The sequence below is a fragment of the Rhyacophila brunnea genome, unplaced genomic scaffold, assembly GCF_057557595.1.
Source record: "Rhyacophila brunnea isolate RB1 unplaced genomic scaffold, BYU_Rbru_1.0 scaffold_12, whole genome shotgun sequence".
Classification (NCBI taxonomy): domain Eukaryota; kingdom Metazoa; phylum Arthropoda; class Insecta; order Trichoptera; family Rhyacophilidae; genus Rhyacophila; species Rhyacophila brunnea.
In genome coordinates this window covers 39,982,110-40,000,000 of record NW_028232774.1, presented here as the reverse complement: position 1 = coordinate 40,000,000, position 17,891 = coordinate 39,982,110, and the positions used below count along the sequence as shown (strand labels likewise).

General features: G+C 35.2%; 1 protein-coding gene across 1 annotated transcript in view; it reads right to left on the bottom strand.

Moving 5' to 3' along the window:
* The window catches only part of Traf-like (TNF-receptor-associated factor-like), a 12,434-nt gene extending 6,107 nt beyond the window's left edge, over window positions 1-6,327 (bottom strand). Inside the window, exons 1-5 of the mRNA XM_085961291.1 lie at window positions 6,088-6,327; window positions 3,774-3,967; window positions 2,809-3,022; window positions 1,270-1,402; window positions 1-167 (exon numbers count right to left, since the gene is read on the bottom strand). The exon at window positions 1-167 is cut by the window's left edge and continues 223 nt beyond it. Of these exons, the coding sequence (XP_085817417.1) occupies window positions 1-167; window positions 1,270-1,402; window positions 2,809-3,022; window positions 3,774-3,967; window positions 6,088-6,177 (798 nt within the window). The 5' untranslated portion in view covers window positions 6,178-6,327. The remainder of the gene's footprint in view (window positions 168-1,269; window positions 1,403-2,808; window positions 3,023-3,773; window positions 3,968-6,087) is intronic.
* Between the last annotated feature and the right edge of the window lie 11,564 nt (window positions 6,328-17,891).

Below are 17,891 nucleotides of genomic sequence, written 5' to 3'. Positions count from 1 at the left end.
ATCTCCATTGAATTTTTCGATGTTCTTAATTTTATGTTTGCAGTATAAAAACTGTTCCCTGGTTGACTTTTCCGTTTCAGCTTTTTCATTCTCCATTCGTATCATTTGGTCATTCCTTACTTGCTTTTCCACGAGTATGTCATTTCTTATCGATTCTATTGATGTTTCTACAAATTTAAAAAGACAATATAAGATCTTCCTGATAACTGTATGTCATTTCAATTTTGATGTGGAACTTTTTTATGTGCGGTATACGAAAATTTCCATTAGATTGGAACTCGATGATCTGTGATGAAATCTGTCCTAATTTACTCAAGATGGATCTACAGATTACCTGGAACGCATGCTGCCGATTGAGCTATGCCAGCCATCGAACAGCCACAGAGTGGAAGTTTGTATTAACAGATTTTGTTTTTATGAGAAATGGATGTCAGCCACTTGCTCAACCTATTAGGTCCATACACTTACTCATACACAAATTGAAAAACAATATGTGTACTTGCCAGAACCAGGATTCAAACCTGGGACCCATGACGCGGCCATTGCGGGTGTATAAGAAAACTATTATTGTAGATGTAAACTAATTAACTATTAATTTTAAATGTATTAGTTTGTGTTAGTATTAACAGATAGCAATAGTACAATGTTACTATATTTGTCTAGTATTACATACATAATGTATTTCCAATAAAAATACAAATTACAATAAAACATTTTAAAAAAATATGGAATTTACTGCGGCTCTTACCAATAATTCTAGTCATCCAATAATGGAGAACAAAACAAAAATTAGTATTGCTTTTGTCGAGTGTGTTCACCACGCACACTCGATTTTTTGTTTTCCCTTAATTTGACTAATTATGTAGGTACATTGAATTTTTGGTAAAACTATTACTGGATCTAAAGTTCTTTATAAGGCTAATGAAGGAATCCCAGTAGGCCCCACCCCCAGAGGAGATGGGCGGACAACATCACGAGAGGCGCAGAGAAGCTGAGTATGACAGACTGTAGAGAGGGAGCTCGAGATGGAGATCCAGCCATGGACCTGATTGGTCTGTAGCGCCAGCAAATGTCTTAAAGTATGTAGTAAACTGATAAAAATGCAAACAACCAATCTTTGTTAAAGAACTGTGAACACAATTCCATAAGTTTATAGTCATCTGTGTTTGAGGGGATATGGATGTTTTCGATATTTAGCTAAATAAGATTAACAGATGAATTGATGGAAATTGTAATAATAATAACTTAATGTATTCAATTTCGTATTACCATAAGCTTGTAAAACTCTCAGTTTTGCATCCTGGCCATTCACGATGAGTTCCAAATGACTCCTTTCAATCTGCTCTTTCTCAATTCCTTTCTGTAAAGCATCATATCCCATTTCCAACTGGGAAAAATAATGCTGCAACATAAAGTATGAAGAAAGAGTTTCATTTAGACTAAAACCATTACACATCCTAAAGACCCAACATATTACGGCCCTGATTCATAGAATGTAGACGTTATGTAAATCTAACTAACGACGAAAGTTATGTGTAGATGAAAAATGGATTTAACAAAACCTTGACTGATATATGTTGCTTTCCGTCATCAGAAATTGTTGCCATTTTTTAAATTCTGATTTCCCGAAGATTAATCAAATTGGTAAAAGTATGAAATATGCACAATATATATTGAATAATCATAAATTAATAGTTAACATAAACTTTAAATAATTAAATGGTTACTTTATCAGTAGAATGGAATGCTTTTTAATTTTCCAAAAATATTAACGCATCGTCATTCTAATGTTATGTATTTTTTTGGCCATGTCCGATCCTATGGGCCTCCACACAATGGAGGATTGTATTAACAGGTTTTTGGTTTTTTGACGACAAATAGATGTTAGCCACTTGTTCAACGTATTAGGTCCATACTCTGACTACAAACACACATTGAAAAACAATATAATGTATATCCCAGACCCAGGATTCGAACCTGGGACCTACGATATTATAAGCCGATTCGTTAGCCGCCTGGCTATCGTAGGCATATTATTTATAACTACTATATAAAAATAAATGAATAATATATAAATATAAATGAATTTAATTTCCTTTTAATAATTCACGTACCGGAACGCATTGGGTATTTAATTTTTTCACTAGACGAAGCGATAATCTAAGGGGTTTCACAAAGTGGAGCTGTTCTCTGATCCATTTTGAGCCCTATACGTTGTTTCCATTAGTACAGTCTTAACTTTATGAAATGGTCAATACTTGTGAAATCCGTGGTGGCATTAACCGGAACCAAGGATTGCCGATATAAATGGTGTAAGATCATCAAAATCAATCAACTGATCTAGTCATTGGATGTCATGAGTCTCCATAATAATGGAAATATTATTACAGAATTCTAGAAATAAATCCCTGGATAAAATTGTGCCAATCCTTATTTTGGTTAAAATTGAGTAAAGTATGCCATATATATGCCATCTATGAGAATCGTCTCTAAACTATTAATGAAAAAAACAATTAAACAATAATTTAAAATTCAGCAATAAGAGTATTTTTGGACAATGTTATCTTTTTAACCAAAGTTTTTCTTTAGGTAAAATAAAAATATAACTATGAATTTTATTATTGGTTGCAGGTGAAATGCCAGGTTGACAATGTTTTACCTTACTTACTTCTCAAATCATTCCGTATCTCTCTTGTCCCTGGTCCCAAAGAATTTGGAGAACAGGTAAGTTATATAAATGAGAAATTTTGAAATGGAATTTGGACAACCTTTATAAGATAAATCACCTATAATGAAACCGGGACTTACTCGAGAGCTTTGCTGAACATGATCCAAATCTTGCCTGATTGTACCAATAGAAATGGATTTTTTCATAGATTCTTCATCCAAAGTCTTCCGAAGGACGCTTAGTGTTGTCAGCAATATTTGATTCCTTTCTTCTGATAAATTATATTGTCTTTTCAATTTATAAACCTCTTTCTGTAATTGCTCTCTTTGCAGTTTTTCATCTGCTAGTGACAACCTATAAATTTAAATAAGATAATGTCTTATAGATATCAGATGATATATTATACGTAGTTCCCGCCATAGATCGCATGGAATAGCGGGAGGCGCAAGAGTTGTGGATGGATCGAGGGAAGCGGCGCGAACTTGTGCTTGCCCTATAAATACCCCTATGCGGGGTCGTGACAGGGTGAAAGAAGAAGATACATAGTTATCTATCGTCCAGCTTAGGCTCCCTAAAACAGTACTAACGTATCTAATAATATCGTAATAGATTTTTGGGTTATCACCGTGTGTACTTCTACCTTCTTTCCTCGACGTTTCGGGTTCGTTGTGGAGGCCATTATCAATAATTGATTAATCCGGAATTGTGGTCGGAAACAGCGAGGCTTTATTTTGGAGAATACTTGGGGCTACATTTTATATAATTTCAATTTTTTGCGGAGATTGAACGAAACGCTGCTTACTGTTTTGCTGTCACAATGCTTCTCTCTCGCCAAAACAAACATCCGCTTTCGAAGCGGTATAAATGCGGCGTTGCCATTCGTGTTTTTTTTTTAACGGCATTCAGACAATGTTGCCGGTCAGATATTTAACATTATTTATTTATTTTCGCAATCAACCCTTACTATTTGTCGGCTTGATAATGGTTCGGGCTTCTCTAGATCTACAGAGACATCCCCAAATGGGGACCATTCGAGGGTGTATTAAACTAAAGGTTAATGTTATTGGGATCATTCAATACAATATTAAGTTGGTTTAGTACAGACCTAAAAGAGTCCAACTGTCTATTAAATTGCAGCGTATTATCATGTTGAACCTTTTCTGGCCGGCCAGTCGACCCGTAGGGTGAAGAGGTTGATGGTGCCTTAGATTGTTGTGCCTGCCGACTGTTGCGCTCCACCCACGCACCACACTTGTCCGGGCATACCTCTAACATGCTGCCGCATTGTTTTATGTGATTCTGAGACATAAAAATTAAGAACACAGAATTAATGGGAACTAAAATACCTAACGGGTGCGGAATAACAGGCAACTGATCTTGAGTGAACACGTAGTTAGTCACATGCCAAGAATATACTTGTACTTCGTTCTGACAAGTGCTCTCGGCTTATGTGCTGACGATCATTCAATATTGGTGTATTTGAAGGTTGCAACACACTCTATTGCACATTTTTATAATGAGTGTTTCATTTTCGTAGTACACTCACACATTCAAAACCCTGCTTCAAAATGTAGTGTATTGGAATATTATAGTGATACACCCCTGTTACAGGCGGGCTGCTCCCGGTGTAAAATAATCATTTAGTAGTCATAAGTCGAAACGTAACCCTGACCTCTAGAAACGGCTTCATAAAACTACGTAATTTTATTTTTTTTATTTATTCATGAGTAAAGGCCTTCGTCCGGTGCGTGAAAATCACTTACTGGGCGGAGGTGTAATTAAGATAGATTTTAAAGTATAAATTATGATGGATGAAAGAGATAATTTTAAGATTAAATATAAGTACTTATTCAAATATAATAAATTTTGCCGCGCTTGCCGGCAACGTTCAAATTTCCACACGCCTGCGCCGGGGTGGTCCTCGTGATTCGTCAAATCAAAAGTATCACGCGATAAAATTTGGCCAATCATGAGAGTCCTTTTTGCTGGACGGCGTGGGTACGCGAAATTTGAAAAAGAGAAAAGAGTTAGTGAGCGTCCCTTTTCCAACATGTACGGACCTGCGAAACTTACCGTTAAAACAAAATATGTAAACGTGTAAAGAAAATGTACAATATAAGATAATACCAAGTTACGCACGAGACAGACGTGGTTTCATTTAATTTCTCCTCAATTTAAAATATCTTTTTTTTTGTGAATCAGGGGTTCGATGGACACCTGAGCTAGCCGCTGGAACCCCGGGTATCTCAATAGCCTATCTGAATTCTATTTATTAATCTGTTCGGTGCATACAACGTAATACCAAAGGTAACTTTTGTCTTTACATAAATAATTGGTATGCATCAAATTCAAGACATATGTTACTTTTCCTTTTGCATACCGCATTACAGTATGCGGTATAATAGTATCATACCCCATTTACACGTGCATGGATTTACTGTTGACAGTAAGTATTATCGCGGCCATAACAAGAAAATTTATGGGTAAACATGTATTATCCTGCAGTTGCAAGTTTGCATAGATGAATCAAAAAAGTATGGATGCGCCTGAATTTTCGTGCAACAGTAGGGATTTTTACGATAGTGGCGAACCTGCTGGCAAAAAAACCAAATACAGCTGAACTTGGTTATTACGAGAAAGATGGGACGGACTGAATTTGCTGGTTGTAAGCGGTACTCGTTATATCAGAGAACAGGTATTTTTAAATGAGTGGTCACATAACAAAAAAAACAAAAAATCCCCAAAACAAGCAAGGCCTTTATAAACTACAAAAGAAGTTCTTTATTGTAATGAACGCTGGTAGGTACCTACGGACTTCAAAAACCTTGGATTTTTCAACCATATGCGTGGATACTTTTTCATTATTGTCGGCAAAAACAACATCTAGGTAAGTACTAAGATACTTAACTAGTGTCATAAACATAATCCGTCCCCGGCGGCATCCTGTCAGATCGGATTTTATTGCTTAGGGTCGAAATGTTTTTAAACGATCGACACATTAACAGCATTTTAGCTCGGTATATCCTATAAGTTGCTTGTTATAACAGTGAATAAATGTATGTAGAAAATCATAAACCAAAATGTCAACGAATGTTTCGTCATTACATCCGAGATCTCGCTATGTCCGAGATCGTAATAACCGAGTTCGACTGTATACTAATTTTGAGGTTAACCGATTTTCACTACCTGGCAAATAGTATCATAAAATGACAACATCACGTCTCGCTTACTCTTGAAGAATGAAATTGGAGAGACAGTCAGCACTTTTACGTGTAAACAGTTATTGTCGCGATAGTTTAAAATACGTACTATTGCTGTCAGTATATCCATGCATAATAGGCGCTATTACTGTGTTATTGATTTCTTGCACTAAGGGTTAGTCTAAGCTAAGCTAATGATTCATTAGATCTAGAACTCACTTGCAATAACTGGGAGTTTCCAAACGTTGCATTGCATAAAAAGCAAATGACACTTGTTTTCACTGAACCTCTTGTAGCATATCCGTTCATGTTTTTTTATGATTAATAACAACAAAATATATATGATTACACTTTTACTATAGTTATATTAAATTAGACCATTCTGGATTTTGGTTTATTTTAAAATTCAGTATTTTTTAGTTTAAGGTCTTCATAAGGAAGGTAAATTATTTTATCAATACTTACTGTGATTCTGTTATCAATATCTAATTCAAAACAGCAGGCACCAATCGGTTTAAAAAAAAAAAATTGAAAAACATCAACTGTTAAATTTAATATAATTTCATAAAGCGGAAATCAGTGGCGGCTGGTGGTTTGCAACATTCTTTGGATTAGGGGTGCACTGAAAAAATAGGTAAGGGCCCGTCCATATATGACGTCACACCCGGGATTCGAACCTGGGACCCATGACATTTTAAGCCAGCGGGTTACCGCTCCATGCCATGAAAATAGATGGACAAATTATAACCAAAAAACCATGTGTTTAAAATATAGAAGACAAAACAATCTCTACCTGTACTTTTTTCTTTTCTTGAAAAGAAATCTCTACTCTGTGGAGCATGGCCCCCACATCATGAAGCGGACCCCCAGGCCAGAATCTATGGCGGGCCCCCCTACCTATTGCAAAGGTTAAGGGTAGTGTGATTTTCTACAGTAGTATCCCCCAAGTGGTTTCCATGGAACTCCAGGAGTAAGGGTATTCCGTGTATTTTTAGCGAATTTTAAAAAAATCCAGTTGATTTATTGAGTTGTCGGCACTCTGTATAATATTATGAAGCACTGCTCGCGACCTCTGGAAACAAGTCTTAAATAAACTTAAATTACTTATAAAATAAAATTCTACTCCTGAATTATCATTTAATTATATCAGTCATATTATCACATCAAATTACATCACACAGCCACATATTTTTAAATGTTAATAATCATTAAGGAAAATAGTGCCGCAGGAGACTTTTTTTACGATTAGAGTAAATTTATGTTTTTTCACTTAGCTGGTTGACCCGCCACGCTGGGCCCTCTCTAAGCCCGGGCCCCCAGGCTAGAGCCCCTCCCCTTGTGGGGGCTATGGTGGAAACCCATATGATCCTATATGGAACGGACGCCGTCAAAAGACATACTGCATACCTACATATTTTTCTGTTAAACTATTAACCATCGTCTTCAACTGGGATTGACCCCTCCTGAATCTGCCTATGCAATAGTTACGTTTTGTGGATGCACGTTGCAACACAGATATAAGCTTGGAGAGCCCTACATCCAGTACTGGATCCAGGCTGATGATGACCAATATTCCCTCCAATCTGCACAGCTCATAAAATGACCGCACACACCACACTGAATTCTCCATGCATCATTCTAACAAACTAAACAAACTGCGGATAGGATTTGGATCAAAATAATTGGAGCAATTTTGGTTTTAGGTTTAGTACTTATGTCGTGATTACACGTAACGAGTACAGTGGCGAGACAGTGTTCTTGGCCGAGTGCTCGGTTGGTATAAACCGAGCGTTCGGCCTAGTAGGATGGCGAGACAGTCACTCGGGAATGGGACGACTGGCCTCCGGACAATTGGACGCCGCACTGTCGTAGACACGTGTAGACGAGGTATTTTAATCAGTTTCTATCTACTACTTAGTAGTTTGAATTCATTTTACTCTTAACATAATGTATTCTTTATCGCGGATTGAGAATTACCATGCCTAAGGCTTTATATTAAATAAAAAACTCTTTTTTCGTTGGAACTTAAACATATGCACGATTAAATCATTGTTTACGTCTGCATATTTACATTCTTACCAACTATTAAATCATGATATAATCATTGAAGTATAAATAATAATATTGAATATTTTTTTTAAGTACCTATAAGTACCTAACGTCTATTTATTTTAGAATTCCATGGCGTCCAGTTGTCCGGTGCCAAATCGTCCTAGACCCCAGTCACTCGGACCCATTTCTATTTACTAAACCGAGTGCCCAACGCCTCCCTACCGGCACTTACTCGTTAGCGACACTAGCCCGCTCTGCATGTTTAAACACATACTCGGTGCGTACTCACCACTCGTATAATAGTAATATTTTTTTTAACAATTTATTAAAATGTCCTACACCCATTCTCAGAAGAGCTCTAAATTCATCAGGGTCTTCTAACTCCAATTCACTAAAAAAAGCGTATGTTGCACCACGATCTGGTCTCCTCAAAATCCATTATCTTGACCAAAGACGTTTATCTTTTTCGCGCAATAATTCATTCAATTCTTCTATCAGGAGTGGTATGAGCAGTTTAGTATATTTTTAATATACGTTTTACGATCCATGTTTCGCTGCCACACAAAACTAGCCAGCTTTTTGATCAAAAGTGAACTGACTCGCCACAAAAGTCGAAACGAGAAAAATACGTATAAACAAACACTCTCGCCCTAGTGACATTTTGCTGTCTCGACACTGTACTCGTTACGTGTAATCAAGGCATTAGTGCTAAATAGATACCTAGATTATGACAAATAATAGGATTTGGTTTTTCGTATAATGTCTCTTTCCAAAGTGTCAGTGGGTGGGTAACTACTTGGAGGCCTAAATTATTTTTAATGGAGAGCACTGCTTTTTGTATATAATTTATATTAAATTTGACAATATTGTAATTTAAAATTTTCCCAATTTGACTCTGTGAAGTCCCAATCGTTAGATTTCTTATCAGCCCAACGTCATAACACCTGAGCAAGGTGGGACGCCTTATCTATCTCGTAAAATTTATAATACATCAACATTACATTTTACTTTCAATAATACATTATTGTTATTACCAAATAATACAGTAAAAAATAGTTCATTTTAACATTACGTGAAGGCGAAATCCCACAACTGGCATAGGTACCTATTTGATATAAGTGCTCAAGAGAATAATAAAATTATCAAGCATTACCGGGACTGGTGTATTTAGGGAACATTCATGATTAAATTTAATCATGATCGCTGTTCTCTGACACGACTTGTCACTACAGGACTTACGATTCATTCATTATTTTGTCCATCATTTGTCCATGTCCGATCCTAATAAGATCATATGGGCCTCCACGGAGAGGAGATTTGTATTAACAGATTTTATTTTTACGAGAAATGGATGTCAGCCTGGTCAGCCGCTTGCTCAACCTATTAGGTTCATAGTCTGACTCAGTGGTCGGCAAACTGCGGCTCGCGAGCCACATTTGGCTCTTTGGCCCCTTGAGTGTGGCTCTACCACACATGACCACGTACGGACTAAAATAGTGAAGGATAAAACAGTCAAAATGTCTTCGAATATAACCAACCAGCAAGTCGAAGATCTTTAATTGGTTTCTGCTTTATCAATAGCAGTTGACGAGTGTAACAAAATAAGTAAGTGTAACAAGATTAAGTTTAAGACATTTGGCTCTCAAAAGAAATCTCAATCGTTGTACTGTTGATATTTGGCTCTTTTGACTAATGAGTTTGCCGACCACTGGTCTGACTCATACACAAATTGAAAAACAATATTTTATGTACTTGCCAGACCCAAGATTCAAACCTGGGACCCACGACGCTATAAGAGAGGGATGTGCATACATGAGGTCAACGAGAGCCACATTATCGATTTATATATATATATATATAAAGAGCCACACCATAGTCATGTTTTCACGTAGTCTTTGACAGTTGCATTCGCGTTCAGTCAGTTCATTCAAATGCATTCAGTTGTATATGCGCATCTTGTCACAATGTTTCGAAAGAAACTCGCGAAAATACAAGTAGGTATAATGGTGAAAGAAAATACCTATATTTTTATCAAGAGATATTGGGAGCCGCACTTAACCCAACGAAGAGCCGCATCTGGCTCTCGGAGCCGCATTTGCCCACGTCTGCTATAGGCCGACGCTTAAGCAGCGCGGCCATCGTGGGAAATTTATATTTGCACCCACGATATAGGACGATTCATGGGGACCTCAAAATCCTGAGTTCTTGCAAAGTTGAGCCCACCGTAACTCGTAACTCTTGCAATTAAAAATTGAGCCCACCATAATATGGAGTGCGATTCGCTAGTGATTTATTGACTGGGGTAGATACCTACCTAATAGGGTCTTAACAATTTCGTTGAATCTAGTTTAATGATATTGTGTTTAGCAGGGGGGGTGCTACGTCGTTTTGGATTTACTAGAGACATCAAGCATCAAAATATGCAATATAATACATTTTAACGCGTGTTTTAGATAATCAACAAGTAGGTATAAAACCTTAAAAAATTAAAGATGTATGTTCTTATGTACATACACAAAAAAAAACTGCTATAAAACGTGCGTTCATTGAACAAAGTTACCTTATTATTTATTAGATGGGTCAATGACATTATTTGAGATGGGTACATATTATTGTATGGCTATTTTTATTATGAAAATGCAGTTTAATTAGATCTCTGGAATTTTTTAGAAATATTTTTAAATCGTTTATTCATAGTTCTAATGCATTTTATTAAGATTTAAAAAAAAACATCGATTTTTCTATAAAATTTAAATGTGGTTCAAGTACATACCCATAATTGTTTTCATTTGTGTCGAATCAAGTTTCTGTGTTGTGACCACTCCAATAATAATAAAACACAAAGTACAACTGAAAATATTTATTTATTTAAAACACGTATGATTGTACAAAATAGTAATTCAAGGAATCGAAGAAATATTAAAATAATTACAAGATAAAAAAAACTTTTTATACCTATACAACGTTTTTAAATTCTGTTGAACCATATAAACTTGACTTGACTAGCTTAAACGATCAAAAAAATTGTACTTGACGTGTCATATTGATTTCCATAGTACGCACGCATTGAATATCAATGTACGCACGTATATATTAATAATTTAGTTGCTAGGACCCCAGACCCCTAGCAACCAATAATGGTGTCGAAATAACTTTTTAATACAAAACAGAATTAACTGAAAATGAATTCAATTCTACTTAAAGATGGCTAAAAGTATTTAAAAAATGCATTGGCATCGTGTTCTGATGTATTCTAAAAGTTTCAAATGTCTAGCTAGTCGAGAAGTTAGTTAAAAATCGATTGCAAGATTTGTACCGGACAAAGAACCACCGGACAAATAAGAATACGAGCTAAGAAAAACGGTGTAAAAAAATAAGAAAAATACAATATAACGTCTCAACGGAAAAAAAAAATGTTTTTTAGCAAAATACAGTCACTGCAAAACTGTATACCTACCTTCTACTGTAACTGTGAAATGTCTATAAATGCCTTGATTATCCGTTTAATCCACGCTAATCCTAATAAAACGATACAGTTTTCCAGTGTCCAGGATAGATAATAAATAGTTAAGGGATGTAAAAAATTTCAATCGTTATTTCGGCTTTGTATTCCAAAATATCACACGATGTAGGACCATAAATTATTTAATTTAAAATATATAACAGGACAGATAGGCAGAGTAGAATCTTCGGAGTGCAGGGACTAGGGCAGGGTTAGCGAACCTTTTTACGTATGCGTGCCAATATTATACAAATACTATTTTTCGACTGCCTGACGTGCCGAGCAGTTTTTCATGGTGAAAATAGTTTTAAAAATCCTATTGAAAATGATGATGTTATTGATACCACTCATAGAACATACTATTATATAAATAGCTTTATCACTTTCTAAATTGCCACACATTTCGGTCCACCAATTTTGAAACTGCCTGCCAGAATTACTACTACTAGCTTCAGCTTCGCCAAGTTTTTGTTTCTTATTTGATGCAGCTATTTTTTATGGTTAGACGTATTAATTAGTTTGGTTCTTTACGCACAAATTGACATCAGAATTGCTCCGATCAGATTATGCATTCTCTCGCTACAGTGGTCTCAAGCATTGTAAATCGGTCAAAATTAGAGGTTCGTGGCGCGGCATCCCCCGCCGCCTGATGAGGTTAGGTTAGGTCAGGGGGGGGCAAACTTTTTGGATGGAGGGCCAAATTCAAGAATTAAAAATGAGCGGCGGGCCGCAAGTAAAATACCATTTTTAGATATACACTATTTATTATCACGAAAAATAAACATTACAAAAAAATTAATGAGAAGAATAAAACTGATGTACATTTTTTAACATTTTTTTAAATTCAGGTGTTAATTTTGTAGTTAATATTCTCAAAGCTGCTTCTAAATGGGCATCGGAGATATTTGATCGTAAAGAATTTTTATTGAGGTTCATGATCGAAAATGTTTGTTCACAAATATAGGTTGATCCAAAAATAACGAACATTTTTCTTTCATAATCTTTAAGTTGGTCGAAATTGTCTGAATTAAGGGCATTGTAAAATTTGGAGATTTCTTCACGACGATGCAATTCTCTTAAATCAGTGTCACACTGCAGATCAATAATCTCAAGTTGTAGCTCTGTCGGCACACTATCAATATATATATTGAAATCGATGTTCAACGTAGAAACTAGTGGTTACATAGTGTGAGACGAGACGCAAGGAAGACGTACTGAAATAATACATTTACGAAACAAGAAATTCTTCAAATTTTAATCTATCGTCAATATTTTTAAAAAAATATATAAAACAAGTTATTCGTAATCAGAAGTACAATTAATATTATAGGTATTATTTTCTCTTCAATCGCGTGCCATGCAAAATCATCTCGCGTGCCATAGGCTCACCACCTCTGGTGTAGAATCTTCAGAGTGCACGGAGGAGGGGCACGCCATGACTTTGACTCCCCTTCTTTTAATAATGATTGTACATTTCACGACCTACGAAAATAGTCAATTCATTTTTACTTTTGCATGTTCAATGAGACCTCACTTTTACGCCGCAACACGAGCTACCGCACTCACCTTCGTGTCCGAAAACTTGTACGTATGCAGTTCACCGTATCACACTTCACCGTTTAATGTTGTATCGGAAATATATGCCGGTATATTAAAGACCGTCCAACCTCTTTGGGTCGTATAATACTCACATAAAATGTATGTCTAAATAAAACACGGTTCTTGTCGGTTTACATTTTACAGGAAGCGAGCATTAAACAATTTTTGAAAATAGCCGATATACTTACTGGATTATCTGATAGGTGAGGTTAGGTTTTCAATCGTGAATTCATGAATTTTGCCAAAATCAGCAATGAAAATTGTATTAATGTTCATATTGTATCTAATAAAATCAGAGACCTTATAGCAGCGATTTCCAAACTGGGAGGCGCAAACAGTTTAACACAATTAATGTAGCCACAGGTTCGCAGTTTGCAAATGCATAGTTTATAAAATAAAATAATAATAATATGTAAAATAATGTACATAAAAAAACAGTCCTACAAAAGGTTGTTTGCAAACCTGTTTGAAAATATGGAGACTAATTTTATATTACCTCACTTCTATACTATTGTGAAGCGCGCTGGCTATCTCGTTGAAAAATGAAATAAAAGGGTCAAATCATAATGTTAAAATTTGAGGCAAATTAGTTTAGTAGCGGTGATTTTGTTGTAAAACTTGTCTATTTGGTTGAAATTTAAAAAAAAAATAGTGAATAAATCAATGCAAGGACCACTAATGCATTCACTGATTTAAAAAGACAAGGTGAAGGCATTCATAAAAAATTGGAACTCTGGAAATCAAAATTACAAAAAAAATAAGTTCGCCATGTTTCCACTTTTAAATGATTTCTGCACCAGATATATCGAAGCAAACAAAAATCTCTTAGTTCTTGTTAAGTTCTTGTCTAGTTCTTGCTCTCTTAGCTCTAATTACTTAGTTCTTGGTTAGTTTGCTAATGCACTTTTCCAAGGTGAAATGTTTTACGTACAACTTACATGTAACCACAGTTAACACACTTGTGGAGCTTTTTTTATAAGGTTTTCAAAATAATAAGTAGGTAGTTATCTAATATCAATCGGTAATGAAAATAGTTAACATGTACCTAAGATGTTAGTTAGAAGTAAGTACATAATAATATGTACTATGCACACGTGCAGCGGTGTTCGTGTGCAAGAAATAATAAGAAAAAAATAATTATGTATCATAAGTACAGCATTGTAATGTGACGTATGAGATATGAAGATTATAGGTATACTTACAATGCCACTGTCATGGTTAGATAAGATGCAGTTCAGTGGCGGAACAAAAGATATTCCTACGCAGGCAATTGGCCGCCGCGAATAATTGAACGCAAGAGCAGATTCAGAATCATACTCAAAAATTATTCATGTTACATAAACATTGAAACAAATTAATAATCACCGCTGCATCAAAATACTATTTGTGACTTCTAAACGATTCTCGAATTCAATAATATTTGATTCTCGGGAATTCGAGAGTGATTTCGTGATTTCTCGAAAAATGAGAATCTCAAAATTTTGAACAAAAAAATCTCGATATTTTTGTACAAGTCGGTTTACAGGAGTCCAGGCCGTATCGCGCCAATTTTCATAGCCGATTTTGGCAAAATTCATAAATTAAAGAATGAAAACCTAACCTTACCTAAGCTAAACTAACCTAAACTAACCTAACCTAACAAATAATCCAGTATACCGGCTATTTTCAAAATTTGTTTACCGCTGGCTTCCTGTAAACCGACAAGAACCTTTATTTTTATATGAAATTCGTTTTCAAATTATTAACCATGAGGAAACCCACGTAACCGCATTACATCGTATTTCATTAATCACAACCTGCCGCAGAAGTGAGAGAAAGAGACGACGTTAATCCCCGCAATTTAAACGGAGGCGTAGTTCCCCTTACCGTATGCTGCACAGTAGGAGAATAGTTAGATGATGAGTTCAATGTGTGCTCAAGAAGATGAATGGGAAATTGAGTATTTTTTTCTGATGGTCAAAGACAATTAATTTGTAAAGGTTCAAATAGACTATATTATGACGATCGGGCACATATATTATGCTAAGAGTGTTTTAGTGTCTATGATCAAATCTATGCCATTCCGACATATTATACATACATATTGTATGACAGCTATGACATCCTATTTACACTCTGTGACACCCTGTGACACAAGACGCCAACATAAGAAACGGGTTTTTCGACATATATATGACCGATCGTCATAGAGTGTCTTTGAAGCATAACGCTTAAGAAGTGTCCTTCTCCGAATATAATATGTTTGTCAAATTCAAGAATGACGATGTGAGAGTGTGTCAATTTTGATACTGGATAATAATTCACAGCCTACTACTGGCCGACAACAAGATCTCGTCGATAACCGGAAGTCGCTGTAATCGCATATAAAGACTTCTCTGTGACGTACCTGTCACGTCCCGTAAATTACGTCAATTTATAGATCTGTACACCACGGATTAGGGGCATTCCTCATTTGAAAATGGAAGTGTATATTAAATTATTGCGCACGTCTCTGAATATGTTACGATACTTGCATGGTTTTAACAATATATTATTTCTTTGCAAGCATAATATTATAAAATGTCTTCGAAGTCAATTTTATAAATAACGTTGTTAACTGCTGTTATTAGTTAAGTACCAACATATGGAAGCAAACATAGCTAAGTTAAATGTCATTATCCAATATCCCTTATTAAGACAAATAATAATCCAATGTCAAGATCTAGGTATAATTAGCTATAGTATAGTTAATTATTGATAACACAGATATTGTATTTTTACTAGGAAATACTGACATCTTTGACACTGCACCAGGAGTGGATCAGTACATTATTCAATATCCATAATTTGAAAACATCGCATGCATTTATACACACTAGAAAAAATCATTTTGTAGAAAAAATACAACACCCAACGGGATTTGAACCTGTATCTGCTGGCGCAAACGCCTATTACCTGCATTAGATGTTTTCAAATCATGGATATTCAATATATTACAGAACGTTACATTCGAAATCTTGTGTCTTATTCCTTGAAAAAATAGTTTATTAGTATATTATTCATTATAATTTTCTTCTTCTGTAAACGTTCACTGCTGAACAAATGCCTCTTCCATTTTAGTGCACTGCGTCAGTTCATGTGGCTGTGGTTACCGTGTCCAACTCAGTACGGCAACTCTTATGAATTTATGATATTGGCTGGTCCTAGGAAATGCGAAACCCAATTATTGGGGCCTTAATATGTAGGTATAGTGTTAATGTAAGTTAGTGTTCGTTAGTTAGTTAGTTAGTGTAAGAAATATATATTTTTTTAATTATTTAACTCTCAAAAAGTTGATTGTGTCGCGAGCTGTATGGCATGTTGCACCGTCTTGTTGGAACCACATATCGTTCAGATCAAAATCATCTAATGCTAGCATGCCAGAAAAATTCAGAAATCATGTTTCTGTAGCATTCTCCATTGACAGTAACTGCATTTCCATTTTCTTTAAAAAAAAAAAAACACTCTCCAATTACTTCTATGTAAAGGTGTTTCAATAATAATGTGGGTTTTTATTACTCCAAACAGGACACTTTTATTGTGCTTATTTATGAATCCATTTAACCAAAAATGAGCTTCATCGCTGAAGTTGATTTTTTCATGAAATAATGTGTATGTTCCAAGTTGCGCTAAAGCCTAATCAGCAAAATATTTTGACGTACCTACCAAATGGTCAAATGGTTTAAGTTCTTGTGTTAACTGTCTTTATACGCCAATAATGAAAATATCCTTCCATTGAAAAATTCAGCTCACTGGTTGGAAACAAAATGTAATATAGAAGGTTTAACAGTAGGTACTGTATTTTTTGTCGAGTTCGCGATGTCTAGTTTACTTCCATTGCCCTTCGACGTCCATGGTGACCAGAAACGACACGTGCACCGATAATAAAAAATACTTCACTTATAAAAAATGGGGCGGAATTTTGTTTCAGGACGTCACTGTTATACGCCTTCAAATGCAAATCTTTATGAAGAATATTCCACTTAGTGCCATAAGTGAAAGTAATTGATTATTCTGGATTTTCAACCACACTTTGATTCATAACATCGATATTTTCAGTAGTACTTTTACATTTTAACGGGTTAGATTCTTAACATCACAAACTTTACCATTTGACTCGGATGTTCTACTTAAATTACGAATAGTAAGCTTTGTAGGTCGATATTTTGACTATAAATTCCACGTAATGCCCGAAACCCACAGACAGAATTGCGATAATCAATTATTATTCAATTTTGTTGTTATCATCGCATAAATAAAATCATGCAATTTATATATTCTTTTGTACGGTTACTATTTAAGTAGAAAATTATTTTACAGCTATTTGATTAAGTATAGGTACAATGTAGTGAGCGGTTGTTTACCAATCCATCTCTGATGCAACAATTAATGTCCCATAATGATCATGGCGTTTAACAATAATCATTGAAAGAAGAAGATTTAATTTGTTAACCTCCTGCCAAAGATGGCCTCGTCGATTTTAATTCTTATACGATTTTACTATTTATTAGGAAATAGTGAAAAACACAATAACACGTCACAGAGAAAATTAAATGTAGGTAATAATAACTAATAACATCCCAGTATTAATTATTTCTTTCGATAGAATCGACTTGTTTTAAGTATTTCAGTATGTAGATACCCAATAGCATAATAGAGGAAGTCCGGGTAAAGCGAATATGTATATTATGTTATTGCTGCAAAACGTAACAAGTTGACTGTTTGAACTTTTAACGAATGGGACAATATATTATCGTAATAAATGGTTTAATATTACTTGTCGGTCGTTTGTAATGATTTTTCATAGTTCAGGTCTCAATTATTTCCTAGAAATTATCTTACTAAATCAAAG